Source organism: Amblyraja radiata, chromosome 7 (genome assembly GCF_010909765.2).
Source record: "Amblyraja radiata isolate CabotCenter1 chromosome 7, sAmbRad1.1.pri, whole genome shotgun sequence".
NCBI lineage: Eukaryota > Metazoa > Chordata > Chondrichthyes > Rajiformes > Rajidae > Amblyraja > Amblyraja radiata.
Window position 1 is genome coordinate 36297372 of NC_045962.1, and position 27884 is coordinate 36325255.

The 27884-nt window shown below is 46.3% G+C and overlaps 1 protein-coding gene across 9 annotated transcripts in view; it reads left to right on the forward strand.

The window, feature by feature from the left end:
* Nucleotides 1–27703, forward strand: part of fign (fidgetin, microtubule severing factor) — a 79079-nt gene extending 51376 nt beyond the window's left edge. For 7 of the 9 annotated variants that reach the window (XM_033024180.1, XM_033024181.1, XM_033024186.1 and 4 more), the window contains one exon: nucleotides 20968–27703. In XM_033024180.1, the coding sequence (XP_032880071.1) occupies nucleotides 20968–23126 (2159 nt within the window). In that variant the 3' untranslated portion in view covers nucleotides 23127–27703. Of the gene's footprint in view, nucleotides 1–5804; nucleotides 5810–12344; nucleotides 12355–16808; nucleotides 16876–20967 lie in introns of those variants that run through there. The other 2 variants (XM_033024188.1, XM_033024187.1) reach the window with 2 other exon arrangements.
* Nucleotides 27704–27884: the final 181 nt, after the last annotated feature.

Here is a 27884-nt window from a genome sequence, read left to right on the forward strand (position 1 = left end):
TAATGGGGGAAAATTTGCTTTAAATAATGATGTATATATCTTAGTTACATAAATACATACCTAGATACCAAATACCAAAACATCACCCATTACCTGTACAGTTCTATGGTTTTGGCTAGTGTCTGACAGCCTGCTGGTCTTCCCTAAAGAATCAAACCCTTCTGTCCACTGAACAGCCAAAGAAGATGGTTATCGCTCATTCTTACATGAGTAGGGACGTCTTCAAACTATAAGCTGAAGAACAATTGAGGCTGTAAAGATGAAAGTAAGCAGTGATGGTGTCTAAATACACAACCATTGCCAGTTTTGAGTTTTACCTCTAGTTTCCCCCTCCCCTGACTCGCAATCTGAAGAAGGATCTCGACCCGAAACGTCACCTATTCCTTTTCTCCAGAGACGTGGCCTGACCCGCTGAGTTACTCCAGTATTTTGTGTCTATCTCTGGTGTAAACCAGCATCTGCAGTTTTCCCTTCCTACACGTTGAGTTTTATGAACTTTGGCATGTGGAAAAAAAGATCAGAAACTGGGATCAGAGAGGAACGTGACATAAAGAGCGGAGAAAAGGAAATTAAGGAATGAAAGGTTGTCTGTTTTATTGTTATTTTCATTTTGCGTTTATGCTTATTATTGTCAGGTGTACTGAGGTACAGTGAAAAGCTTTGTTCTGCATGATATCCCATCAGATCAGATAATACGATACATAAGTACAATCAAGTCAAGCTCATGTACAATAGGGAGAGCAAAGTGGAAGATACAAAGTGCAGGTTATAGTTCCATAGACAATATCCACAATGTAGTAGAGGTGAATCGGACAGTACCCTTGTTTATGGAAGGACCATTCAGAAGCATGATGATAGAGGGGAAGAAGCTGTTCCTGAGTCCGGTGTCGCACGCTTTCACGCTTCTGTAACTTTTCCCAGAAGTGTAGATGGAGTCAATGGTGGGTAGTCTGGTCTGTGTGATGGACAGGGCTACATCCACAACGCACTGCGATTTCTTGCGGTCTTGGGCAGAGCTCTTCCCCAACCAAGCTGTGATGCATCCCAACAGTCCATGGTGCATCTTTGGAAGTTTGTAAGGGTCATCGGAGATGCTGAATATCCTCAGTCTCCTGAGGAGGTAGAGAGCTGTGTACTTTCTTGCTATAGTGTATCTGGTCAAAGCATTCTGAAGTCAGATACTAGCCTCCCCTGTATTTCCTCGTCAATAAGGTCAATGCAAGTTATTCACAAATGTGAGGTGGGTTTACTGACTTAATTCTCATGAAATTAAGGTGGAAAGTCGGGGAGAGTGATGCAAGGCAGAGCTATGAACTTGGTAGATGCAAGGAATTGCAGATGCTGGTTTACAAAAAAATGACAGCACTGGAGTAACTCAATGGGTCAACCCCCCCTCCCCCCCCTCACCTCTATCCATCTATTGTTCGCCGGGCCTTGTACCGCTCCATCACTATCCTCAACTCTCCCCCTCCTCCCTCCCTCGCCCCCCCCCCCTCCCCACTACAATTAGTTGAGTTTAGTCTATTGTCACGTGTACTGAGGTACAGGGAAAAGCTTTTGTTGCGTGCTAATCAGCCAGCAGAAAGACTACACATGATTACAATCGAGCCACTTGTCTGAAGAAGGTTGTCAACTCCAAGCATCCAGTGATGCTGCCTGACCTACTGAGTAACTCCAACCAGCACCTGCAGTTCCTTCTGTCTACAAATTACTATGTTGAACGGTTAAAGGATATGATTGAAGATTGTTAAGGGCCTGTCACACTTATGTGTCCTTGGCACGCAAATTGCGCGACCTCGTGGTCGCGTTGAGGCGCACGGGTATCGTATGGCCACGCGGGGCCGGTCCCACTGAGAAGCGCTGAGGGGTTTGGAGTTGTGCGCAGTATAGCGCAGGGCTCCGAAAATTTTGTAGCAAAATAAATCTTTGCGCGCCAACGGCCTGTCGCGGAACTGACGGCCAAAGTGGGACAGGCCCAAGACCCTGGTGCGACGCAGCGTCTCACCTTCAACATCAGCAGAAGCAGGCAAACGATCGCCGAGCTCGGCCTGGGACTCACGGCCGTTGCGGTCCGGATCCGCCCCCATTCCTACTCCCAGAGCGGGACCAAGAAAATTGAAGATAGACACAAAATGCTGGAGTAACTCAGCGGGACCGGCAGCATCTCTGGAGAGAAGCAATGGGTGATGTTTCGGGTCAAGACCCTTCTTTCAGACTGAAGAAGAGTCTCGACCCAAAACATCACCCATTGCTTCTCTCCGGAGATGCTGACGGTCCCGCTGAGTTACTCCAGCATTTTGCGTCCATCTTCAAATGACGTCACGCGATCCAGACGTCTGTGCGGTCGAATGAAGTCGCGCCGACCTTCGCGGCTCAACACGACCACGAGGTCACGTAATTAGTGTGCCAAGGACACGTAAGTGGGACAGGGGCTTTAGTTGGGGGACACGAGATGCTGAAGAAACTCAGCAGGTCCTGTGGAGGGAATGAATGGATGACATTTCCAGTCAGGATCCTTCTTCAGACTGATGAAGGGTACTGACCTAAAACGTCGCCTCCCAGATGCTGTCTGACCCGTTGAGTAACATTTCAGTTTCTTTAACAGAATGTGCTTTAACCAGCATTTAACTACATTTTCAAACAGAAAGCTCTTGTGTTAATAAGAGTTTCTGTGCTTCTCCAATGAGGTATTCAACAGTAGAACGATAGAATAGAATTTGTTTGAAATGTTTTGTTCAATTGAAAGCAACTTTCACACCAATGGACTATAATCTGCTTTTATTTGTAATTCGTCACAGATAATATGAATTGTCTGAATGTCTCAGTATGTTTGAAGAAAGGTCGCGACTCGAAACATCTTCTATCCATTTTCTCCAGAGTTGCTGCCTGACCCACTGAATTACTCCAGCACTTTGTGTCTATCTTTAGTATAAACCAGCATCTAGAGTCATACAGAGTGGAACCAGGCCCATCGGCCCAACTTGCCCATGCCAACCAACCTGCCCCGTCTCACCTGCCTGCGTTTGGACCACTACGTTTAAACCTGTCCTATCCATCGTACCTGTCCAAATGTTTCTTAAATGTTGCGATAGTACCTGCCTCAACTACCTCCTCCAGCAGCTCATTCCATATCTGCAGTTCTTTGTTTCTCCGATATAAAGTTGTCGATGTGAAATGGAAAATTGAAAATAGTGCCTTGTGATGTCGGCACTTTCAGGAAATTAAAATGAAATTAAATTGTAAAGTTGAATAAAGAAAACCATGCAAATGTTTGAGGAAAGGGGCAGAGGCGATGCTGGAACGCCTTCGCTTGACTTCCACGCAGATATAAAATTGATCTTCTTCATGTCTAAGTTGTTCATTAATGTGATGAAATGAGGCAAAAAGGTAATGTGGGATAAAGCAGTAGTCATTCCTGCAGTAATCACCTGTGATTATTGAAATCGATTCATTTTAGCTGCAGTAAAATATAGATATATGAGATGATGCATGATGGCTTAAAGGTTTTGTCATTGTCCATTTACTGACCTTTTACTTATCTATTTCCTCCACTGTCAGATCCAAATTTCCTCCAGTTCAGTCACTCTCTCTCTCTCTCTCTCTCTCTCTCTCTCTCTCTCTCTCTCTCTCTCTCTCTCTCTCTCTCTCTCTCTCTCTCTCTCTCTGTCCCCTTCAGCCCCCTGTCCCCGCTCACTCTCCCTCTCTCTGTCCATCCCCCGTCCTTCTCTTTATCCCTGTCAGGCTCCCATCCCTGCTCTCTGTCCCCCTCCCCATCCCTGCTCTCTCTGTCCCTCTCCCCATCCTCTCCCTGTCCCCGCTCTCTCTCCTATCTCTGTCCCTCTCCCCTCCTCTCTCTGCCTCTCACCCCATCCTCACTCTGTCCCTCTCGTCATCCTCTCTCTGTCCCTCTCGCCATCCTCTCTCTATCCCTCTCTCCCTGTCCCTTCTCTCTAACCCGATCTCCCCACATTCTCTCTCCCCATCCCCTCTCTCTTTCTCCCGCTCTATCCCTTCCCTCCCCTCTCTCTATCCCTTTTCTCCCCAATGCAAAGGTCGGAAGTGAGCAGGTAGGATCATCTCTGACCCATCTCACCCAAACTCTTTGAATCGCTTCCCTGTGGAAGGTGACTCTCTCTCTCCCCCTCTCTCTCCCCCTCTCTCTCCCCCTCTCTCTCCCCCTCTCTCTCCCCCTCTCTCTCCCCCTCTCTCTCCCCCTCTCTCTCCCCCTCTCTCTCCCCCTCTCTCTCTCTCTCTCTCTCTCTCTCTCTCTCCTCTCTCCTCTCTCCTCTCTCCTCTCTCCTCTCTCCTCTCTCCTCTCTCCTCTCTCCTCTCTCCTCTCTCCTCTCTCCTCCCTCCCCTCCCCCCCCCCCTTGTCAACAAGCCCCTTTGTCCTTGCAAACCCCTGGCCCCTGCATCCCACCCACTGCACCAGCCATGTGTGTACAGTGTTGAGGCAGGGGCCCAGAGACCCTGGCGTCAAGCCCCACTGCACCCCATTGTGGGAGCAAAACTAGTTTTTTTGTTTAGAGATACAGCATGGAAAGGCCCTTTATCCCACCAAACCCACGCCGAGCATCAATCAGCAAGACACTGGTTCTATCCTATTTCTATCCCTCTCCCCTTCGTTCCCTCTCTATTCCTCTCCTCATTAGTAAGAGTGTCGGAGGTTATGGGGAGAAGGCAGGAGAATGAGGTTGAGAGGGAAAGATAGATCAACCACAATTGAATGGTGGAACCCACTCCAAAGACGTGCAAGATTGTAGGTTAATTCGCTTCTGAAAATTGTAAATTGTCCCTAATGTGTAGAATAGTGTTAGGGTACGAGGCGATCGCTGGTCGACGCGGACTCAATGGGACAAAGGGCCTGTTTCCATGCTGTATCTCAAAAGTCTAATTGACTACACCTTAAAAGGATTAGCATAGCCCTGCTTGACAGGAGTATCTGTGCAGCAAAAGCAGAGGTCAAGAAACTGAGGGGGCCACACTTGAAGTATTGTGCTCAGTTTTGGTCACCTTGCCAAAGGAAATGATGCAGAGAAGATTTACAAGGATGTTGCCAGAACTCGAGGGCCTGAGCTATAAAGAGAGGTTGGGCAGGCTGAGGGAAGAGGGATGATCTTAAAGAGGTATACAAAATCATGAGAGGAATAGAAAGGTAAATGTCTTATACCCAGAGTATGGTAATCAAGAGCCAGAGGACATAGGTTTAGGGTGCGAGGGAAAAGATTTAATAGGAACCTGAGGGGCAACGTTTTCACACAGAGGGTATAACATATATACCTACTGAACAAATAAACTATTGCTAATCAGTAATACTTGGTAACCTGATCACAATAATCCAAAACCGAACTGCATACCGCAACAAAAACAAAGTCCATAGAAGATCACAGTTGCTGAGGTTGGTGTTGTGCAGTGTTCAAGAGCCTGATGGTTGTTGGGAAGAAGCTGTTCTTGTACCTGGAGGTCACGGTTTTCAGGCTCCTGTAGCTTCTTCTCGATGCAATGAGTTAAGAGCGTGGCCAGGGTGGTGTGGGTCTCTGATGATGCCGGCTGCCTTTTTGAGGCCGTGGCCCCTGTAGATCCATCCAATGGTGGGGAGACAATAGACAATAGGTGCAGGAGTAGGCCATCTGGCCCTTCGAGCCAGCACCGCCATTCAATGTGATCATGGCTGATCATCCCCTGACTCGGCTATCTTTAAGACCTCTATCTCTTGAAAGTATCCAGAGAACCGGCCTCCATCGCCCTATGAGGCAGAGAATTTCACAGACTCACAACTCTCTGTGTGAAAAAGTGTTTCCTCATCTCCGTTCTAAATGGCTTACCCCTTATTCTTAAACTGTGGCCCCTGCTTCTGGACTCCCCCAACATCGGGAACATGTTTCCTGCCTCTAGCGCAGGGGTCGGCAACCTTGTTCCGCATAGCAGCCAGGACGCATGTCTGTGAGCGGATGGCGGGCCACATCTACCACGTGTTCACATAGATCCCGCCCCTTCGTGGACGCCACCCGGAGCACTAGCCCCTAGTTACGGGCGCTCATGAACACGGTGTACCTACGGACCATTGCCTTGGCTCTGTCCTGAAGGCAGTGGCTCAAATACTCATACTCACTCGTCCCTGGCCTATTGACAACCCCGATCCCGACAATGAAGTCCAGACACAGAAGGTGCGTGGCCGTGCCGGCGGCTTTGCGCAGGATGCGGTACAGCCAGAGCTCGACCCCGCTGGCCTCCTTGCTTCACCCCTCCTGGGCGCCTCGGGCCTGGGACGTACCGGAGATGAAGGAAGTCTGCGGGCCAGATGACTACGGGAAAAAAATACACCTGCGGGCCCGGTGATTTCGGGTTACGGGCCGCATTCGGCTGGGGGGCCGTAAGTTGCCGACCCCTGTTCTCGCGTGTCCAAACCCTTAATAATCTTATTTCAATAAGATCCCCTCTTATCCTAAATTCCAGAGTATACAAGCCCAGCCGCTCCATGACAGTCCCTCCATCCCGGGAATTAATCCTGTAAACCTACGCTGCACTCCCTCAATGGCAAGAATGTTCTTCCTCAAATTAGGGGACCAAAACTTCACCAAATACTCCAGGTGTGGTCTCACTATGGCCCTGTACAACTGCAGAAGGACCTCTTTGCTCATATACTCAACTCCTCTTGTTATGAAGGCCAACTTCACTTTCTTCACAGCCTGCTGTACCTGCATGCTTACTTTCAGTGACTGATGAACAAGGATCCCCTTGTTCATCAGTCAATACCCGTGCTCGCATGGTGAAAGGTAAAGTTGCTAGTTCAGTACCCGGTCAGTGTCCACCACCCTCTGTAGATCCCTTCGATGGTGGGGAGGTCAGTACCAGTGATGGACCGGGCAGTGTCCACCACTCTCTAGATTTCCTTCATTTCTGGGTATTTGAATTGCCAAACCAGACCGTAATACAGCCAGTCTGTTTGTTCTCTAACGTATCGGAACTCAATAGCATACTTGGTGACGTAATGAATCTCCTCAATCTGCTGAGGCCTCTCCACTGTTTTCTCGGTGGACTTCTTTTACTTTACAAACTCTAACCCTCAATGGTATGTGTCGTTTCCTTCAGTCTTACAGTGGCGCTGTGCCAGAGACCCAGCTTCAATTCTGACCTTGGGTGCTGTCTGTCTCTGTGGAGTTTGCACGTTCTCCCTGTGACTGCGCGGGGTTTCCTCCCTCATCCCAAAGACGTGCGGGTTTGTAGGTTAATTGGCCCTCTGTAAATTGTCCCTAGTGGGTAGGGAGTGGATGAGAAAGTGGGATAACATCGAACGTGTGAACAAGTGATCGATGGTCGGCGCGGACTCGGTGGGCTGAAGGACCTGTTTCCACGCTGTATCTGTTATCTTTCACAATGCCTTCCTGGTTCTCCGCAAACAACTGGGCTCTTTCTAGCCTCCTTAATTATTGTAATAACCGTAGATTCTTTGCTGCAATGCAGCTTGCAATGTCAATGGCTGGCAACACAATCTTTCTTTGATCTATACTGCATGTTTCAAGGCAGCATGAGACGCCAGTATGATAGCGTAAGGTCATCAGACTGCTGCCTGTGATGCTAGATTTATTAGTAGCGCCTATGGTGAGCTGTATCTGTGAGAGTTATTAGTGTGAACGTGATGCTACAATACACCAGCAACATGCTTGCCCTCATGTTATACTGCCCCGTGCTGCCGTTTAATCAGATGTTTCTGTTATTAGTGTAAAAGAAGATTTTCCTTCATGTTCTGGGTTTTTGTCCTGCTGTATTTTGATTACTGACTGGCCCCCTTACAAAGTATTGGCAGCCTTAGCGTATAAGAAGGCTCCATCCCTGTGTTGGAGCATTATGGTCTTGCCAAACAATGCACGCAGCAGAACTGCTCCTGATTATGGACCCTGACCTCCATTTGGAGAGTTTACACCCACCACAAGATCTCACTGAGTGCGGGGCCTCGCAAGCCTTGGTTATTATTTTTATTTTTGCAAAAGAACTAACTGAGGATGGATTTGAGCAATTTCCTCCTAAAACTTGGCAATCGGGACAAAGAACGTAGGGCGACACGGTGGCGCAGTGGTAGAGTCGCTGCCTCACAGCGCCAGAGACCCGGGTTCGATCCTGACTACAGGTGCTGTCTGTACGGAGTTTGTATGCTCTCCCCGTAATCGTGTGGCTTTTCTCCGGGTGCTCCGGTTTCGTCCCACATTCCAAAGACGTACAGGTTTGTAGAGTAATTGGCTTTGGCACAAAATGTAAATTGACCCCCGCGTGTAGGCTTGTGTTACTGTGTGGGGATCGCTGGTCAGTGATCAGCTGAAAGGCCTGTTTCCGCACTGTCTTTCTCCACTAAACTAAAGTAGACATAGATGGAGGACATCACAGGGACAGGCCCGTCAGTCCATAATGTCCATAATTTATGCTGACTTGTTCCACAACAGTCAGAACCTTTCTGCCTGGATGGGAAATTCAAATACTAGAGGGCACAACTTCAAGGTGTGAGGGCCAAAGTTTAAAGGAGGTTTAGTTTTGTTTATTGCCATGTGTAATGAGGTACAGTGAAAAGCTTTTGTTGCCTTCTAACCGGTCAGCGGCAAGATTACAATTTAGCCAACCACATGGTACAGATACATGATGACGCAAATAATGTTTAGTGCAAGATAAAGTCCGATTAAAGATAGTCCAAGGGTCTCCAATGAGGTAGGTAGTAACTCAGGACTGCTCTCAAGTTGTTGATAGGATAGGGCGGTTCAGTTGCCTGATAACAGCTGGGAAGAAACTGTCCCTGAATCTGGAGATGTGCGTTTTCACACTTCTGTACCTCTTGCCTGATGGGAGCGGGAAGAGTGAGTGACGTGTGAGACTGGTCCTTGATTATGTTGGTGAGGCAGGGTAAAGTGTAGATGGTTGGTCTGCGTGATGGTCTGAGCTGCGTTCACAATTCTCTGCAATTTCTTATGGTCTTGGATGGAGTAGTTCCCAAACCATGCTGTGATGCATCCCAATCAAGTGTGCAGGGCAGGTTTTTTTTTACACAGATGGTGGTGAGTGCCTGGAATACTCTGCCAGGGGTGGTGGTGGAGGCAGATATGATAGTGGTGTTTAAAAGGCTTTTTGGAAAGGCACCTGAATATGCATGGAATGGAGGGATTTGGATCACGTGCAGGTAGATGCAGTAATGGTCTCTGTTCTATTAATTTAATGTCTGAAATGAGAGGCACACATCTATCCCTCACTCCCAAGGGACTTTGCCCACGAGCCCCACAATGTAAAATGCTACTTTCCCAACTGGTAGCAAACCTGAGGCAGAATTGTTCCTTTTTATGTAGAGTGTAAATACCTATCACCATTGCCTACTTTCAAACAGCAGCTTATTGTATATTAATGTGCCCTTATTGATATGGATACACAGATAATGGAGGGATAGATTCACGATTCAAGATACATTTATTTGTCACATGTGCCAGTTGGCACAGTGAAATGTGATCACCATACAGCCATACAATAAAAATAAGGACACAACACACGATAGAGTTCAACATAAACCATCCCCACACAGCAGAATCAAAGTTTCCCACTGTGAGGGAAGGCACCAAAGTCAGTCATCTTCCTCTAATGTTCCTGATGTTCACCCGTGGTCGGGCCTCCGGAGCCCTCCGCAGTCGCCGCTACGGGCAGCCCGCTCGCCGGGATGTTGGAACGGGAGGCCAGCCTCAGCGGCTTGGACCTCCAAAACGTCCGCCGCTTCCCACCGAAGTCCGCGGCTCCCGACGTCCCCAGGCCGCGCCGGGCGGAGAATCACGCTGGCGGCCCTCGGCAAAGGGCCCCAGGGACTCCGCGATGTCGGTCAGCGCCGCCCGCGCTGGGAGCTCCGCGAACCACAGCTCCGTGATGTCGATGCTGCAGGCCCAACGCTCCGGAGCTTCAAACGGCGATCCAGGTAGGTATCGCCCGCTCCGCGGTGAATCCAGCGCCGCTGCCGAAGCTCTGGTCTGGTCCCCGGTCTCCGGTAGGAAAGGCCAGTCCGATCCAGTGGTAGGCCGCAAGGTGGGGGGCGAGGACGCGACTCGGAGAAATAGTCGCATCCCCGCCAGGAAGCGACTAGGAAGCGGTTTCCCCCTTACCCTCCCCCACATAGAAAAACTAAAGTATCCCCAAAACAAACTGGTTAGACAAACTAAAATAAAAAAAAGATGGAAAAAAACGGAAAGACTGTAGGCAGTCTGTGGATATGGATCATGTGTAGACAGAGGAGATTTACTTTAACCTGGCATCATGTTTGAGATGGGCATAGTGGGCTGATGGGCCTACAAAATCTTGTGCAGTACTGTTCTATGTATTCATAAAGTTAAAAAAAAATCATTTTCTAAATTTAAAAGATTTTTTTTACTTTGGAATCGTCAATGTGATATTTTAGTAGGAATTTAAATTGTATCTTTGCATTTAACATCCAATGTAGTCATACAGCATGGAAACGGGTTTTTCGGCCCAACTTTCCCATGCCATCCAACGTCTCTCTTTCTCTCCCTCTTTTTTAGTTTATTGTCACGTGTACCGAGATACAGTGAAAAGCTTTTGTTGCATGCTAAACTGCGAGCAGAACACGATGATAATCAAGCCATCCACAGTGTGCAGATAAAGGGAATAATTAACGTTTAGTGTATGATAGTGTACAAAATCATGAGAGGAATAGATCGGGTAGAAGCACAGAGTATCTTGCTCAGAGTAGGGGAATTGAGAACCAGAGGACATGGGTTTAAGGTGAGGGGGGAAAGATTGAATAGAACCAGAGGAGTAAGATTTTCACACAGAGGGTGGTGGGTGTATGGAACGGGCTGATGGAGGAGGTAGTTGAGGCAGGTACTACCACGATGTTTAAGAAACATTTGGACGTATATGAATAGGATAGGTCTCGGGGGATATGGGCCAAATGCGGGCTGTTTGGACTAGTGTAGATGGGATATATTGGTCGGTGTGGGCAAGTTTGGCCGAAGGGCCTGTTTCCATGCTCTATCACTCTATAAAGTCCAGTAAGGTTTGATTAAAGATAGTCCGAGGGTCTCCAATAACATAGATGGTAGCTCAGGACTGCTCTGTAGTTGGTGATAGCATTGTTGATAGATTCTTACAATGCAGTTTAACGTTTATAATCCTGGTGAAACTCGTCTGTTCAGAACTAGTTACAGATTTTGTTTTATACATGGTGGTTTATTGAGCATAGTTACTTAATAAGTACCTTTAGTATTGCAAATCGATGAAAGCAGTAATGAGTCTAATGAGAATGAATTTCAATTATAGTGTTCTCCCAGCATAAAATTCTCTGTTTTTGATGTGTTTGGAATCCGGCAAAAACCATCATGAGAACAGTTCACCCTGTGTTTCATTCAGCTGTGTCATAATGAATAGCGAATTGTGTGTGCAGCAGTCCAATTTACGTGGTGGGAAATTGGATGATCATATTGGAGACACTGACATGTTTGCTTAAAAATGGCAAAGAATAGAGATTAATAGGACTAAATAGGGTCAGCTTTGTGTTGTTTGCTCGCTGAGCCTTGGATGGAGAAAATATTACACTTTTGAGTTTTAGAGAAAAAGACTTTGGTAATCCTGTGTGTGTGTGTGTAAGAAAAATAACAATTCTCACCCAAATGCAGGAAATTCTTCCAGCTTCGTCACTACAAAAGGAATTTTTTTTAATTAAATATAAAGAAGCAAAGCACACTTTATGTTTTTCTGGAGATTGACATTTACAAAGCATGAAGAATGTGCTGTAAAATGTTGTAGGTTTTTTATCATTGTGTTGACGGCTTGACCACCAAGCGCTGTTAAATTATACAAAAGTGCATTCTTTGTGAGTCTTTTGAGCTGCTAATCATTGGAATGTGAGAGCAGCCCCTCGAGCCAGTCAGAAACTATTTCATTATTGGGATGTTGTGTAATCAAACTCGCTAGCAAAAAAAAAAAATGGTGCTGTGGACTTTCTACTCCGTTCCCTTCTGAACTAACAACCAGAATGTGATTTTAGTTATTTTTTTGTTGGTGTTGTGTGGAAGTGTGTTTGATATTACTTGGTAATACGTTGTGAAAGGCATCTCGGTGGTCTAAGACAACAGCAGTAAGCAAATGTTACTGTGTAGGAAGGAACTGCAGATGAGAGGGATAGATCGTGTGGACGCACAGAGCCTCTTGCCCAGAGTAGGGGAATCAAGAACCAGAGGACATGGTGGGGGGGAGATTTTATAGGAATCTGACTAACTTTTTCACGCAAAGGGAGGTGGGTGTATGGAATGAGCTGCCGGAGGAAGTGGTTGAGGCAGGGACTATCGTAACGTTTAAGAAGAAATTAGACAGGTACAGGTTTAGAAGGATATGGGCCAAACGCAGGCAAGTGGGACTAGTGAAGAAGAGACATGTGGGCAAGTTGGACCGAAGGGCCGGTTTCCACACTGCATGACTCTAGGTGTAGGAAGGAACTGCGAATGTTGGTTTATACCAAAGATAGAAACAAAAAGCAGGAGTAACTCAGCGGGACAGGCTGCATCTCTGGAGATAAGGAATGGGTGATGTTTCGGGTCGAGACCCGTCTTCAGACTCCATGCTGGTTTGTACCGAAGATAGACGCAAAATGCTGGAGTAACTCAGCAGCATCTCTGGAGAACATGGACAGGTGACGTTTCAGGTCAGAACCCTTCTTCAGACAGAAAGACTGAAAAGGCCAGAACAAAACAGGGCCAGTGACAGATGACCTCAGGAAGGGTGGTAACAATTGTTGCTGTTGATTGCTGTGGGCAGAGGTGAGGGGCGGCACAGTGACACAGAATTGCACATGAGTTTGTACACCTCTATTAGATCACCCTCATCCTCCTGCACTCCAAGGAATAGAGTCCTAAGCTGCTCAACGTCTCCCAGGAGCTCAGGCCCTCGGGTCTTGGCAACATCCTCGTAAATCTTCGCTGCACCCTTTCCAGCTTGACAGCATCTTTCCTATAACATGGTGCCCAGAACTGAATGCAATACTCTAAATGTGGTCACACCACGTGCTGTGCTGTTCTGTGTTCAGTGTAACACCTCCAAAGTGAGTACTGTCGGAGAGCAGGAGGAATCACAGAGTCTGAAGAAGGGTCTCAATCCGAAACGTCACCCATTCCTTATCTCCAGAGATGCTGCCTGTCCCACTGAGTTACTCAGCATTTTGTGTCTACCTCTAAAGTGAGGTTGTTTTTCTCAGGCCCGTAAGGTTGGGTGTTTCACCATCCCCCCCCCCCCCCCCCCCTCTCACTCTGCTGCCATCTCTCCCCCTCCCTCCCTCCCCCCACTTACAAGGAACCTTCACCCACACCCAGCCTCATCCTTTCCTGGGGCAGGGTGAACTTTAGTCCTCTTGTTCAGTGGAAACTACAACATGAGTCGATAGCCTCTGGGTCCTCTTACCAGAGCCCAGTGCTTTCACTACCAGCGCAGCCGGAGGCGTTGAAATCAATTTCAATAGTTGACTGTCTCGAGGTGATTTGGAAACGAACACACGATAGGAAAGGAGCCAAGACTAAATTAATAATCTAGCGACTCATCCACTGAGGACCAGTTGTCTTCCCTTTTGTTTGTTTAAATGTTTACGGTCACACTGATGTGGCGAAGAGAATTTTGCACATGGGTAATAGTTGTGTCCATGACTTGAAATGTTTGCCATGAAGCCAGGCTTGCAAACAGTTACGTTTTGTCCGTGTCCCACGAGGATGCGTTCCCAGCCCCTTGTTCAGCTCTCTGTACACTCACGGCTGCACTGTACGGGCCACGGGCCAGAGTCCTGGCAACATCCTCGTAACTCTTCTCTGCACCCATTCCAGCTTAACAACATATTCCCCCTTACATGATGCCCAAAACTGGACCCAATACTCTAGATATCGCCTCACCAACGTTTTCTATGTCTGCAACGTGACCTCCTGACTTCTATACTCAATTCTCTGACTAATTAAGGCTTATCTGCACTTTTTTTTAGCTGTAACACTGTGTTCTGGTCCGAGTTTATTTTCTCTTTGGCATTGCTTGAAGTAGCCATATATGGTATAATTTGATATTACTTTATTATGTACCAAGATGCAGTGAAAGACTTTTGTTTGCATCCTTTACAATTAAATCAGATGATAATATACATGATTACAATCAAACCATACACAGATATAACAGGTAGAGAAAAGTGCAGATTTTTTTAACAGTGACAGTCAACGACAAGGTAGATTGGAAGATCTGGAATTCTTCCTTAGCTGATGAGAGGTCTGTTCAATTGTCGGATAACAGTAGTTTTTCAGCATTGTAGCATTACAGTTACAGGAAAAAGTACAATGTCTGCAGTGTGGTAGGTTGGAAGATCGGGACTGCACCCTACCTTATTGGAGGACCATTCCGTCATCTGAGAACAGAGGGGAAGAAGTTGTTCTTGAGCCTGGTGATGCATGCTTTTGAGCTGCTGTACCTTCTGCCTGATGGGAGAGGGGAGAAGAGGGAATGACCGAGATTGAGCAAGGTCCTTCATTATGTTTTCCCACGGCAGCATAAAATGTAGATGGAGCCAATGGTTGGGAGTCAGGCAAAATAAAGTTTGTCACTGTACGTCGGTGCACGTGATGGTAAAAAACCTTCACCAATATGGATGGAGTTCAAGCTTGGGTTGAATGGCTTCAAGTCTGTCATTGAGTTTTACTTTTAACTTTCAGCTTCCATTTTATTTAACATTTGCTGCTGTGAGCTACATCCATCCCTCCCTGCTACAAACAGGCACTGCCAGAGGCAGAGGATTTTGAGATGATCTTGGGTGTCTCTCTACGCCAATGAAATGAAATTAACTAATTTGCCCCAAGATGTAATATAATCTGCAAATTCAAGGTGTGAAAGTGTGATTTAAAAGAATTGCTCTTCAGTCTCAATTTAAATTGGAATCTATTAGCCTTGGAGAGCAAGTTGCTCGTTACATTATACTTTGTTTGGACCCTGGATGAAGTGGGCGGAGTGTGTTGCTATTTCATTCTAATTCTATCAGCAAAGTATGTTAATGCCATTAATTCCAGTCGACACATACACACTTTAAAAAAAAAGTCAAAGCAGAAGGACCAGATGAGTAATCACCATTCCCCTAAATATTTATAATTAAACTTAAAGAAGTCTATTAGACTAATAAATAAAATAACAATCAATTGAGAGACATAGGCCTCAAGAATCACAAAGAAAAAAATCTCAGGCAGCATGACTGATGGTGAACTGTGGCTGTTTATAATTATTTAATTAGGAGCACTAATTACAGAGAAAGTTCAAGGCATCTTGACGGAATTGAAACTGAAGTTTAGTGTATCTGCGTATCCATATCTTCGGCGGGGTAAAAAAAAAAAAGCTTGCTCCTTTGGCCGTTCCTTGACAAAGTCCAAAGAGCAATGCCAATTAATTATTGTATCACAAAATCACTGACATTTAAGCTGGTCATTGTGTCAATGAGTTGCTGATCAAGTAATTATTAACTAATTTCAAAGCTTGGGAAAAATTATACTGATCGCATAGAAGTTTTACATAATCAAACTAGTTCAATCACAGGAGCTTTTATTTTTTTTTTCAGGATGTTTGTGTTTTTTTTAGCTTCAGTGGGAGGTTGAAGTATTAGTTTGACATTGCTGTGGTGAAAAGCTGGACTTTCTCCCCTCCCTAGTAATCCCTGATTTGTTTTTCAGTCTTTGTGCGCATTAAGTCTTCTCATTTTCATACATCTCCCCGGTGCTAAGTTGGAAACGTAAAGAAGGGTGCTAACTGTATTGTGGCTTGCTTTTGAGTTGGACCCAGTAAATTAACACAATTAACAAAGCAGCGTTGCGTTAATTAGCTCACCGTGTCTGGTGCAGTGGATGGCTAATGGCAGGGAGGGAGTCAGATGGGGATCGACGCACTGATCAGTTACCAGGCAAACTGTATGTTGCATTTTGTTTAGTGGAGCAACATTACAGCATTCGTTCGTATCTGAAGCCTCTTCCAGACTGTGAACAGCCAGAGAGAGAGAGAGAGGGGGGGGGGGAGGAGAAGAAGAAGAAGGGGAGGGGGTGCGCGCTGTAAAGAAAAGAAGGCAATAATTCAGAGCGGCCCAGTACCACAGATGCTTAGATTCATCTGTATGTTTTCCCCTTGTCACAGAATCTGTACCAGAGGGCACTAGAACTGTGGGTGGGTGGGTGTGTGTGTGTGTGTGTGTGTGTGTGTGTGTGTGTGTGTGTGTGTGTGTGTGTGTGTGTGTGTGTGTGTGTGTGTGTGTGTGTGCGCGCGCGTGAGCGTGTGTGTGAGTGTGTGTGTGTGCGCGTGTGTATGTGTGTGGTGAGGGGTGTGTATGTGTGTGTGTATGTGTGTGGTGAGGGGTGTGTATGTGTGTGTGTATGTGTGTGGTGAGGGGTGTGTATGTGTATGTGTGTGTGTATGTGTGTGGTGAGGGGTGTGTATGTGTGTGTGCGTGTGTATGTGTGTGGTGAGGGGTGTGTATGTGTGTGCGTGTGTGTGTGTGTGTGTGTGTGTGTGTGCGTGTGTGTGTGCGCGTGTGTATGTGTGTGGTGAGGGGTGTGTGTGTGTGCGTGTGTATGTGTGGTGAGGGGTGTGTATGTGTGTGTGTATGTGTGTGTGTGTGTGTGTGGTGAGGGGTGTGTATGTGTGTGTGTGCGCGTGCGTGTGTATGTGTGTGGTGAGGGGTGTGTATGTGTGTGTGCGTGTGTAAGTGTGTGGTGAGGGGTGTGTATGTGTGGTGGGAGGAGAGGGAAGAGAGGGGGGGGGGGAAGAATCACTGTTGGTAATATGACCAAGATTAAGGAACCCTGTTGATAATCACTGATGAGAAACAGTAACGTGCGTCATGCTTGGGTAAGACTTGGGGCAGAGTTGGGTGACACTTTTTCAGGGGGTTGAGGGGAGGGGGGTGGGCGAGGGGAGCGGGGTGGGCGGGGGGAGGGAAGCTGAAGTGTGTGGATTTAGGTGAATGAAATGCAAGGTTTTTTCTTTACATGCCGTGCCTTTAGTCTCAGTCAACCTTAAACATCCCTGCTCAGCTCCATGGCATTTTGAGTTTTGTGTGAAAATGGCAGGATTATGCTGTCCAGTGCCTTTTGTACCCCGAAGGCTGTTAAAAGAAAGACTGACAGACAAGCGAGGCTTTTTTTTCTCCAAGAGCTTGGAGCGCTGGACGAAGAAGCAAAAAAAAAGAGGGGACAGTTATAATTCATGGCAAGTTGTAGGCTTTGTGTGATGAGAGCTACTGAGCGCTGCCTGCAAGATTGCTTTGCTGCAGATTTGAAACTGTGAAGCAGATTTGAAACTTCTCCCCGAACCACACTGATGAGAGTTGGATTATAGAATGACCTGAAATGTCTGTGTCATATTGTTCAGCAAAGGGTGCATTATAGCCCACTAACTAGGTGTTGGGTATAAAATCAGAAAGGTATCCTAGCAGTGATATGTATGTCAGCTGTGTCTCTCATTCCACATTAGAGAGAAAACAGAAACCGTATTAGGAGGTGCCCAGCGAGTCTAGATTGCTTTTGAGTAACAGGCTATGCTGCGAGATGGGGGTCATTAATTTAGTTTTTGTAAATTAAAATGGCAAATATAACATTATTCCACTCTGGAAAATGATTTTGCTGTACTTTAATATTTTAAAGTGATTGAGAAAAGCTACCAATATTCTAATATTAGAATTGCAGTTTCTTGATTAATATTTGAATTGGAATTTCTTGAATGTAATATTTCACTTGCATTTTCTTGATTCTAACATTTCAATTTGATTTTCTTGATTCTAATATTTGAATTACAATTTTGTGATTTTAATATTTCCACTGCAGTATCTAGATTCTAATATTGGGATTGTAGTTACTTGATTCTAAAATTTGAATTGCAATTTTGTGATTCTAATATATGAATTTCAGTTTCTTGATTCTGATATATGAATTTCAGTATCTTGATTCTAATATATGAATTTCAGTATCTTGCTTCTAATATTTCACTTGCAGTTTATATATTTTTTATAGATTTATCACCAATGATTGTGCAAGCACAGTAATTTAAAGTTAGATGTAATTTAAAAACATGTTTTTTTCCCAGCGGTGCCATTGTTCCTTGCTTTGTGGACACAAGTTGGAAAAGGTTGCCATAAAAATATTGTATTCCTTTGTTAAATGCCTCCTGAGGAGAAGTGACTTTTTTCCCCCAACCAGGAGTGGATTTTGGTTGCGTAGTCAGTGTACATGTGATGTAGACTTCATCTGCAGGTACCTGTCGATCACCAAGCCTGTGACGAGAGAGGGAAGTTAGGGACAGTACTCGATTCACGTGATCTCTGCCCCCATCACAATGAGTTCTATACTTTTGCGGTGGATGCTGTGTAGAAGCTACCGGCTGCCCGGGAAGACGAAGGAATACATTTAAAGATAATAAGCAAAGGAATTTTGGATTGGGACATGGATATGCAGGGAATGGAGTGATATGGATCACGTGCAGACAGAAAAGGATTGGTTTTGGCACCATGCTTGGCACAGAATATGTAGGCCGAAGGGCCTGTTCCTGTGCTAGACTGTTCTATATTAATACTTAATATTTTATTAATCATCTTATAGTTACAGCATGGAAACAGGTGCTTCGGCCCACTGAGTCCACGCCAACCAACGTTCACCCCTGTATACTAGCACTTTAGTGGCAATTACAATTTTTACACATTACACCTTAGCGACAATTTACAATTTTTACCAAAGCCAATTAACCTACAAATCTGTACAACTTTGGAATGTGGGAGGAAACCGGAGCACCCGGGGGAAACCTGTGCGGTCACAGGGAGAATGTACAAACTCTGTCCACAGACAGCACCCATAATCAGGATTGAACCCAGGTCTGGCGCTGTGAGGCAGCAGCTCTACCACTGCACCACCATGCCCCACTTGAAAACACTGCAGTCTCTTTGGCCTTGGAGATGCAGTGTAGTTGACAACACAAGTAGGTGGAGTGGTACAGAACGGGACGACAGATGGCACAATGGGCTAAGTGTTCGGCTGGCAACCGGAAGGTAGCCGGTTCGAATCCCGCTTGGAGTGCATACTGTCGTTGTGTCCTTGGGCAAGACACTTCACCCACCTTTGCCTGTGTGTGAGTGATTGGTGGTGGTCGGAGGGGCCGTAGGCGCAGATTGGCAGCCACGCTTCCGTCAGTCTGCCCCAGGGCAGCTGTGGCTACAGAAGTAGCTTACCACCACCGAGTGTGACTGAGGAGTGAATGAATAATGCGATGTAAAGCGCCTTGAGTATTAGAAAGGCGCTATATAAATCCCATCCATTATTATTATTATTATTATTACAGAAGGCGTTATGATATGTTTGGCTTCATCAGTCAGGACATTGCATATGAGTTAAGAAGTCATGATGCAGCTTCATAGGACTTTGGTTAGACCGTTTATGTGCAGTTCTGGCCGCCCCATTAGAGAAAGTGTGTGGCGGCTTTGGAGAGGGTGCAGGGGAGGTTTACCAGTATGATGCCTGGATTAAAGGGTATTAGCTACAGGGAGAGATTGGAAAGACTTGGATTATTTTCTGTGGCGCGTTGGAGGTTGAGGCGAGATCTGATTTGTGAGAGGTATAGATAGGGTAGACAGTCAGAACCTATATCCCAGAATGTAAATGTCAAGGGATAGAGGACATAGGTTTAAGGCAAGAGGGGCAAAGTTTAAAGGAGATGTGCGGGTCAGATTTTTTTACACAGAGGGTGGTGGGGGCCTGGAACGCACTGCCAGGGGCAATGGTGAAAGTAGATACGATAGTGGTGTTTAAGACTGATGTTTTGACCAACAGACCTCCACCTCTCTTGGACCTTTAGCCCCTTATTACCCGACCTGAAACATGTTCTCCAGCACTATGTGACTGTTTTTGTAAACCAGCATCTGCAGTTGCTTAGTAGGACAGGCAGCATCTCTGGAGAGAAGGAATGGGTGACATTTCGGGTTGAGACCCTTCTTCAGACTTCAGTCTCGACCCGAAACATCACCCATTCCTTCAGTCCAGAGATGCTGCCTGTCCTGCTGCGTTACTCCAGCATATTGTGTGTCTCTTCGATTTAAACCAGCATCTGCAGTCAGGGGCGGACTGGCCAGAGTGTCAGCTTGCCCGATGGCAAGTGGGCCCCTGATGAAGTGGGCCCCCTTTGTCTCCTGGCAACCAATATTTTTAGACCCAGTCCGCCACTGTCTGCAGTTCTTTCCTACACATGTTCGGCACGGACTATATGGGCCGAAGGGCCTGCTGCACTGCGCTAAGAAGTGTCCTGACCCGAAACGTCACCTATTTATGTTCTCCAGAGATCCTGCCTGACCTGCTGAGTTACTGCAGCACTTTGTGTCTGCGTTTGGTATAAGGCTGCATCTGCAGTTCCTTTTTATTACTTGGAACGAGTGTGAATGAGCTATCAGTGGTTGGCATGGACTCGATGGGCTGAAGGGCCTGTTTCTGTTTTCTTCGGTAAGCCAAACTCCTGTGCCGGCACGTGACCCATATGTAGTGAAAATTGTAGAAACAAAAAAACTGCAGATGCTGGTTTATTCCAAGGATAGATACAAAGTGCTGGAGTACCTCAGCGGATCAGGCAACGTCTCTGAAGAGCATAGATGGGTGATGTTTCAGATTGTGATCCTCCTTTCGACTGCCCTTGAGATTTCACAGTGCAGCAGTCAAAATGTAGAAACAAAGAACTGCAGATGCTGGTTAATGTACCTATCCATGTTGTCCAGAGATGCTGCCTGACCCGCTGAGTTAGTCCAGCACTTTGTCTATCGGTAGTGACAATAGACTTGGTGCTGGGGTTGGTGGCCTGGGAGAGAACATTGACTTGTCACCTTGGTTATCTTTGATCACTAATGTTCGCTGCTGTTGGTGGGCTTTGCAGGAGTTGGTTGTTAATGGACTGAAACCTTGTGTGTTGCAGGTCTGAAGATGCAGTGGACCCCGGAGCATGCCCAACCTCTGAGCCAGTGGCCAGAGCAGCACTTTGACATCTCGTCCACCACCCGATCTCCTGCCCACAAGGCGGACGTATTCAGGGGGCACCTGCAACGCACCTACCAATACGCCTGGGCCAACGATGACATCTCAGCCTTGACCGCCTCCAACCTGCTGAAGAAATACGCCGAGAAGTATTCGGGCATCTTGGAGGGCCCCAACGAGCGGTCCATCCTGGGTAGCTACGTGGAAGGTCCCCTGGGCCTGTCCAACGGGAGGAAGGCCGAGGGTGAGGGCTGGCAGGCCTCGGTCAACTCGGACGGTGTCTACTCCATGACCTGCGTCCCCGACGTCATCTCGGGAGGAAAGGGCGGGGTAGGGGCCTCCGCGGAAGCTTCCGGAAGCATCGGGAGCTCCCCCGGCGTGCCCACCAACCTGCCGGAGACCAGCTACTCCAACAGTACCTGCGGCAGCCTGCACTCTGGCCTACCGACGGTCGGCGGGCCTCAGGACTATGCCGCTGCCTACAACGGCTCCTACCTTCATTCCAGCTACACCGGGCAGCCCTCCCCTCACCCCTCGAGCCTCCTGCAGCCTCCCCCTCCCCCTTCCCTGGTTCCCGCCTACACCGCCGGCTCGCCGAACCTTTCCGCCGGGGCCTACAACTACCCGGCTGCAGCCTACACCTCGCAGGCCCCAGCGGGGCCCGGCTACACCTCCGGTTCGGGCCCCACCTCCTCTCCCTACCTGCCGGCAGGCATCGCTGCCCCCACCCCTCTGCCCCCCACCACGGTGCCCAGCTACGGCTATCAAGGCCACGGCCTGACTCCCGTGGCCCCCACGCCGCTCCTCAGTAGCCCGGCCAACTCGCTGAAGAGGAAGGCCTTCTACATGGCGGGGCAAGGGGAGATGGAGGCAGGCTATGGACCTTACGGCTACGGGCACCAGCGGACTGCGCACAGTCCCATGTACAGGATGGCGGACGGCACCATGCCCAATGTGGGCTTCGAGCGCAGCCCCGACACGGTGTCCTTGGCCTTCAAGCCCACCAAGCAGCTGATGGTGTCCGAGCAGCAGCGCAAGTTCGGCGGGCAGCCCGGCCGCTCCGCCACCCCTCCCTCCTCCTCCTACGCCAAAACCTCCCTGGGACCCTCCAGGACGGCCGAGGGCTTTGGGAAATTTACCTCGCTGCACCCCGTCCAAGGCCCCGCCGGCTCCCGGACCAACCGACCGGCCGACGAGCAGTTGAAGAAGACAGAGGCCCACCTCATCGAGCTGGTGTCCAACGAGATTATCAGCCAGGCACCCCCGTTGGACTGGGGTGACATAGCGGGGCTGGAGATGGCCAAGGCAGCCGTCAAGGAAGAGGTGTTGTGGCCGATGCTCAGGCCGGACGTCTTCACCGGACTCGGTGCCCCGCCGCGAAGCCTCCTCTTCTTCGGCCCTCAAGGGACGGGCAAGACGCTGCTGGGCCGCTGCATAGCCAACCAGCTGGGTGCCTCCTTCTTCAGGATCAACGGCTCCGCACTTATCTCCAAGTGGCTGGGGGAAGGCGACAAAGTCATCCAAGCCTCCTTCTTGGTGGCCCGTTGCAGGCAGCCCGCTGTGGTTTTCATCAGTGAGGCCGACCTGCTTCTCTCGTCGCAAGTCAACGAGGAGTCCAGCCCCATCGGCCGCGTCAAGACGGAGCTCCTGGTGCAGTTGGACAGGTTGGTGACCTCCTTGGAGGACCAAGTGTTGGTCATCTGCTCCACCAGCAAGCCCGAAGATCTGGATGAGACAGCGCGCAGGTACTTCATGAAACGACTCTTGATCCCGTTGCCCGACGGGCCGGCCAGGCACCAGATGGTGCTACACTTGCTCTCGCAACACAACTACTGTCTCAGCGACAAGGAGATTGCACTGATTGTGCAACGTGCCGAGAACCTCTCGGGCTTGGATGTTGCCCGGTTGTGTCAGGAGGCAGTGGTGGGACCTCTCCACGCCATGCAAGGCACGGACCTCTCGGCCATCATGCCCAACCAGTTGAGACCCATCACTTACCAGGACCTTGATAATGCTTTCTGCAAGATCCAGCCAAGTATCTCCCAGAAAGATCTGGATGTGTACGTTGAATGGAACAAAATGTTCGGCTCTAGCCAATGATAACAGGCAGTGATTGTGGGTGACAGTATTGTGCTACATGGGGATTAGAAACCCCTTTTTCAGTAGTATTGCAAATGAAAGAGGTACTGAGGAGGCCGCTTGATGACCTTGGCAAATGACTAGAGTCGGGTACACTTGAAGGCAGAGCGCAAAGTCGAAGCGAGCTGTATAATCGTGAAAAGCTTGCGTCAAAGCAAAGTTCCGCTCAAAGATCCCGCTCGCCAAAAGGTGCGGAGAGAAATGGGGTTGCTTTCAAAGGTTGCCAGCCCTCTTGTGTCAATTCCATTCTGCTCTTCTTGAGATTCAGTTGCTGTCAAGTGCCTGAAGTGGTGCTTTATTATTTTTTATTTTTATTTTTTTTGCCTCACAATTCAGTCGGTGGCATGTGCTAACACACAAGAGCTGTAACTTTAAACGGTTTTTATTTGAACAAGATATTTGTTGAGAAAATATCGTCACAGGAGGTTTCTTGCCAACTTTTTTTGCCATTCTTAGGACAACAATATTCCTCAAAAAAAAAACCTGCCTTGTTGTGCAGTATCACCTGCAAACAGTTATACGCAGGGTATCGATAATCTGGACCTTAATTTTAGCAGTTCAGTTCTTTTAATCTTTGGTCCACAAATACTCAGGAATGTGTGATTTGTACCTCAATAGAATGTCTTTGGAAGCACTATGTACTGCTGACAGTCATAGTCTGGGTTTCTCATTACTGATATTACTGTACGCTTACCTCAAAAAAAATTTAAATGAATAGGGAGGAGATGACTTTGAATGTATCCGGGTTTATTCTGAAGTGGTTTGTCAAAGCCTTTTACACTGTTTGGCCGTCCCAGGCTTGAAGCAGAAGGATAAATCCTTATAGTGAAAGTGATTGATTTCTAATTGGGGAGGGAGGGAGGGGAAGGGGGGGGGGAGATTAAAATTCAGCCCAAACTCCTCTGCTTTGTGAACTTTAGCAACTGACAATGTTTGTAAAATTACAGTACCTGCAGTATTCAGTCAGAAGGTGCACGTGTCATTTGAAAAGCCACTTTAATAATTAAGTATTTGGGGAAATAATCTTTTCTTTTTCCATTGTTTGGTCACCCGTTACTGCGCGGAAGGTCCACTTAGCTGCGAGCTGTAACTGTTGACCTTCAAGCTAGCCGTTTACAGTTGGAGCTACTGAGTTGTTGGGATGGGGGGGTGGGGGGGGGGGGGGTTTAGGGAGGAAAGGAAGGGAGGGAGTGAAGTGGAGAGCTCCTCAAGTGTCGGTGTTGGAAGGTCACGGGTCAGAGAGCTACATGTGGTGGGCAGTTGGTAGCGCAGTGGCTGATGTATGAAAATGTGTGCAAAATGTTCAGTCTGTTACCAGGAAGAAAACCGACCATTTTGGATTAATTTAACCCAGTGCCCCTTGTAGACTGGTTGGAAACCCTGGGAGGAAGCGTGCCCTGGTCTCTGTTCTACCTCACTTTTATTTTTGTTGTGTTCTCTCTCTCGAAGCAGATTATCAGAGGGCTTTTTTTGGGGGGGGGGGGGGGTGTTTGGAAAGTCTGATTACACTTTGGTATGCTAACCTGCAGAACAAGTTTCTGTGAGCTGCTTATTCCTCTTGAAGTGAGTTTCACTATTTCATTCCCCCTCCTCCCCTCCGCCAACCCCTCGCTCTGCGGAGTGATGTTTCTGGAACAACTATTAGCTGGCATGTGCGGCATTTTTATCACCCCTCCTGTGTTGTCTTTCTTTTTATCCTTTAATGCTTTATGTGCAACTTTTTTTTTGTTTTTGACAGCTGATTGATGTTGGCTAATGCCTCTGAACAGCAGCAGTTTAGAAGGCGCCTGTATCAATGCTAGTGACTACGTGAGTGAGTCGAACACATTCACTCCCCACTGGATGTAATGTTTTCCTTTCCAATTCTTTATTTTATACAGTTTTTAAAGAACTGTTGCAAAAAGCACTGGTACTTTGTGTTGCCATTAAATAATGTAAGTTTTTAAAAGCATTTAAAAAAAATAATAAAACTGCACTGAATATACCAACTAGAAGACATAGGATTTTCCCTGATTGTGGGGGAGAGAAAAAAAACTCATTTAATTAAAATTTCAGAATATCATTCTCACCATTTAAAAAAAAAGTAAAGCAGCTACGGTCTAAAAAAAATCAATATTTCTCTTAAAGGTTTGCCAATGCACTGTGTTGACCCTTGATTTTAGGTTAGCCATTAATTTTTGGTATCTGCTTTCAAACTAGATTTTTATTTCAATCTTGACGCATTTATTGGAAATGAAGAAGTGAAAGATGTTTCAATAATTCCACCTAACCCTCCGATCACAAGGCCAATAATAGGTTTCAATATTATCTTTAGCTTGGACTCTTTTGAGAGTAAAATGGGTGTGTAATTATGAACGGCGGTGCCATTGGCTAGCCTTGGACCTGTCACATTGTGGAGCCTTGATGGAGCCAAACTGGCTTTCACGTGAAACATTTTCATCCAATTTGAACCAAGCCTGCAACCAAATACAGCGACTAAAATTAACATGGATTTTCCACGTGTGTTTTTATCCATAAATAGTCTTGTGAATGTAACATAGGAACCAAAGTTTCTGACTTATTGGTGGTAAATTGTGCCCCCAAAGTAAAATTTCATATTTCATCATTACTTAAACAAAATAGATTTTTTTTTGGTTTAAAAAAAAAAATCATTTTCAATTTGGGGGGGAAAAACCCTAAAAGACCGGCTTCCATGTTTAGAATTTATTTGTTCCATAATTTCCTTTACAGCCTGGTATTTCCGACAGTAATTTAAATTCCAGCCGTCTAAACTAATTAACGGAATGTGAAATTAGTTTTATTTGTGGAAAGCTCTTTAGTCGGCCCTTGTGCTGTTGAAGTGTAAATAGGTTTAATGTTGTTCTGGAGGTCATGCAGGCAGAGATACAGGAGTGCGTCAGGCAGAGAAAGTCTGTGTTATGTTTTTGGAGTCGTTTAAATCACACACAACCCCACCTAATAGCACAGAGAGAGATAGGCAACGCTTAATTACAATGGCACATACTACCTCCTTTCCCCACCCTCAGTCCTAATCAGTTGTTCCTGTATCAGCACCCAGTCATTCCTTGTCATTTTAAATTCTTCTTCGCTCTTGTATGTAACACAAGTAATACAGCACAATATACAGCATTGTTAAAGGCAGTTCAATCTAAAATGGAAGGATGGCATATCTGAGTCCTTACAATAGTTACAATGCAAACAATTTGGGTCAGCTATGCTGTAGGACTGAGGAAAAAAATTGAAAAGACAGGACTGAATGTTCAGTATTTAAAATATTCCTACTGTAGTATCAGAGCACAATAATTCATCATAAGGCTACTATCGTGAAAGAGCTTTAAAGAAAAATTATTTGCAATTTAACTACTTGGAATTTTCTTTTAGCCTACATCTGTTGTAAATTCAAACATTTTTGCATTCTTTGTAACCATTTCTACCTCATTGCTACATATTGTACATGTAGTATTTATTATTTTATGTCCTTTTTGAATGTCATGCATTTGTAAAATAAAATGACTTGTCCTTGAGTTTGGAACAGTCTACCTCAAAGACTGTCTTTACACTGAACAGTATTATCAAGCTAAATGCTCGGAAGCATTGGCAAAGTGTAGCCGTGTAGATTAAAAATACATACCTACTGGTGATGTTGTTGGACTGACTGGAAAATGTTACTGATGGCCAGAGCGTTTCTGTAGGGTGTTTGTTACTGTATTCGCCTTTTTCTGTAGCCATACATGCTACAAATAATTTGTATGTCATATTTAATTCTGGCCCATCAAACAAAGAACAATTGAGGATAGGGATTTAACACAAAAAAAACTTGATCCCTCAAATTTTGTTTTGTTTTTTAAAAAAAGGAAAACCTTCGATGTCATAAATTATAAATATTTTCAGCAGGTTTTAAAATATGTACATATTATTTTGTATCTGCTGAAACTAAATTAGTCTTTCCCAGACTGTGTCGTTTGGTCATCTAGGCTGCACGGTATCATTGATTAAAGAAAAAGGTTGATTAATTAATTCACATAGTTTGTGAATATTATTTGTGTAAATGAAACACTTCTGGTTCAGACTTTTTGTTTCACTTGCCAATGTGTTGGGATCAATGTATGGTTGAATGTATATGCATAGGAATCTGCTTTATAATTAAACTGGTGATCTTGACTGAGTCCCCGAAATTGTTGCAATGCATTTGTTTTCCCCCCCAGCGATGCAGTCTGATCATAAAATTCTGCATCTCATTCGTAGAAAGTAGTGATGCACTGAAAAAACGGAAATTCAGTGCTAAATCCTATTATATTATCTAGCCACATAGAATCTTTCTTTTCATAATTACATGCTACCACAGGGAAATTATCGGAGTAAATTTTCATATAGAATTAACTAGTTTAAGTAGTGACCATTGAAAGAAAATTTGTGGTTCAAGGCAGATATTTTTATGAAAAGTTTTCTCTATTGTACAATTTGTTGTATATGGCTATGCTACTAAATATGGAAACAAAAAGAACAAGCATACCTCAAATAAAATTCTGAATATGAAAGATTATGCCTATCTCTTTCCTTCACACAAACGCAAGGATGCATGAAAACTCACGAGGTCTGAGGGGGGAAGTTTGCTAGTTAATTTCTCGCCATGTACAAAAATATCAAAGGTCCCCAGTATCCCAGTCCCATCTCTCCTCCAGCTTCCTTCCATACCGTAATCCTTGCCTGTCCATTCCC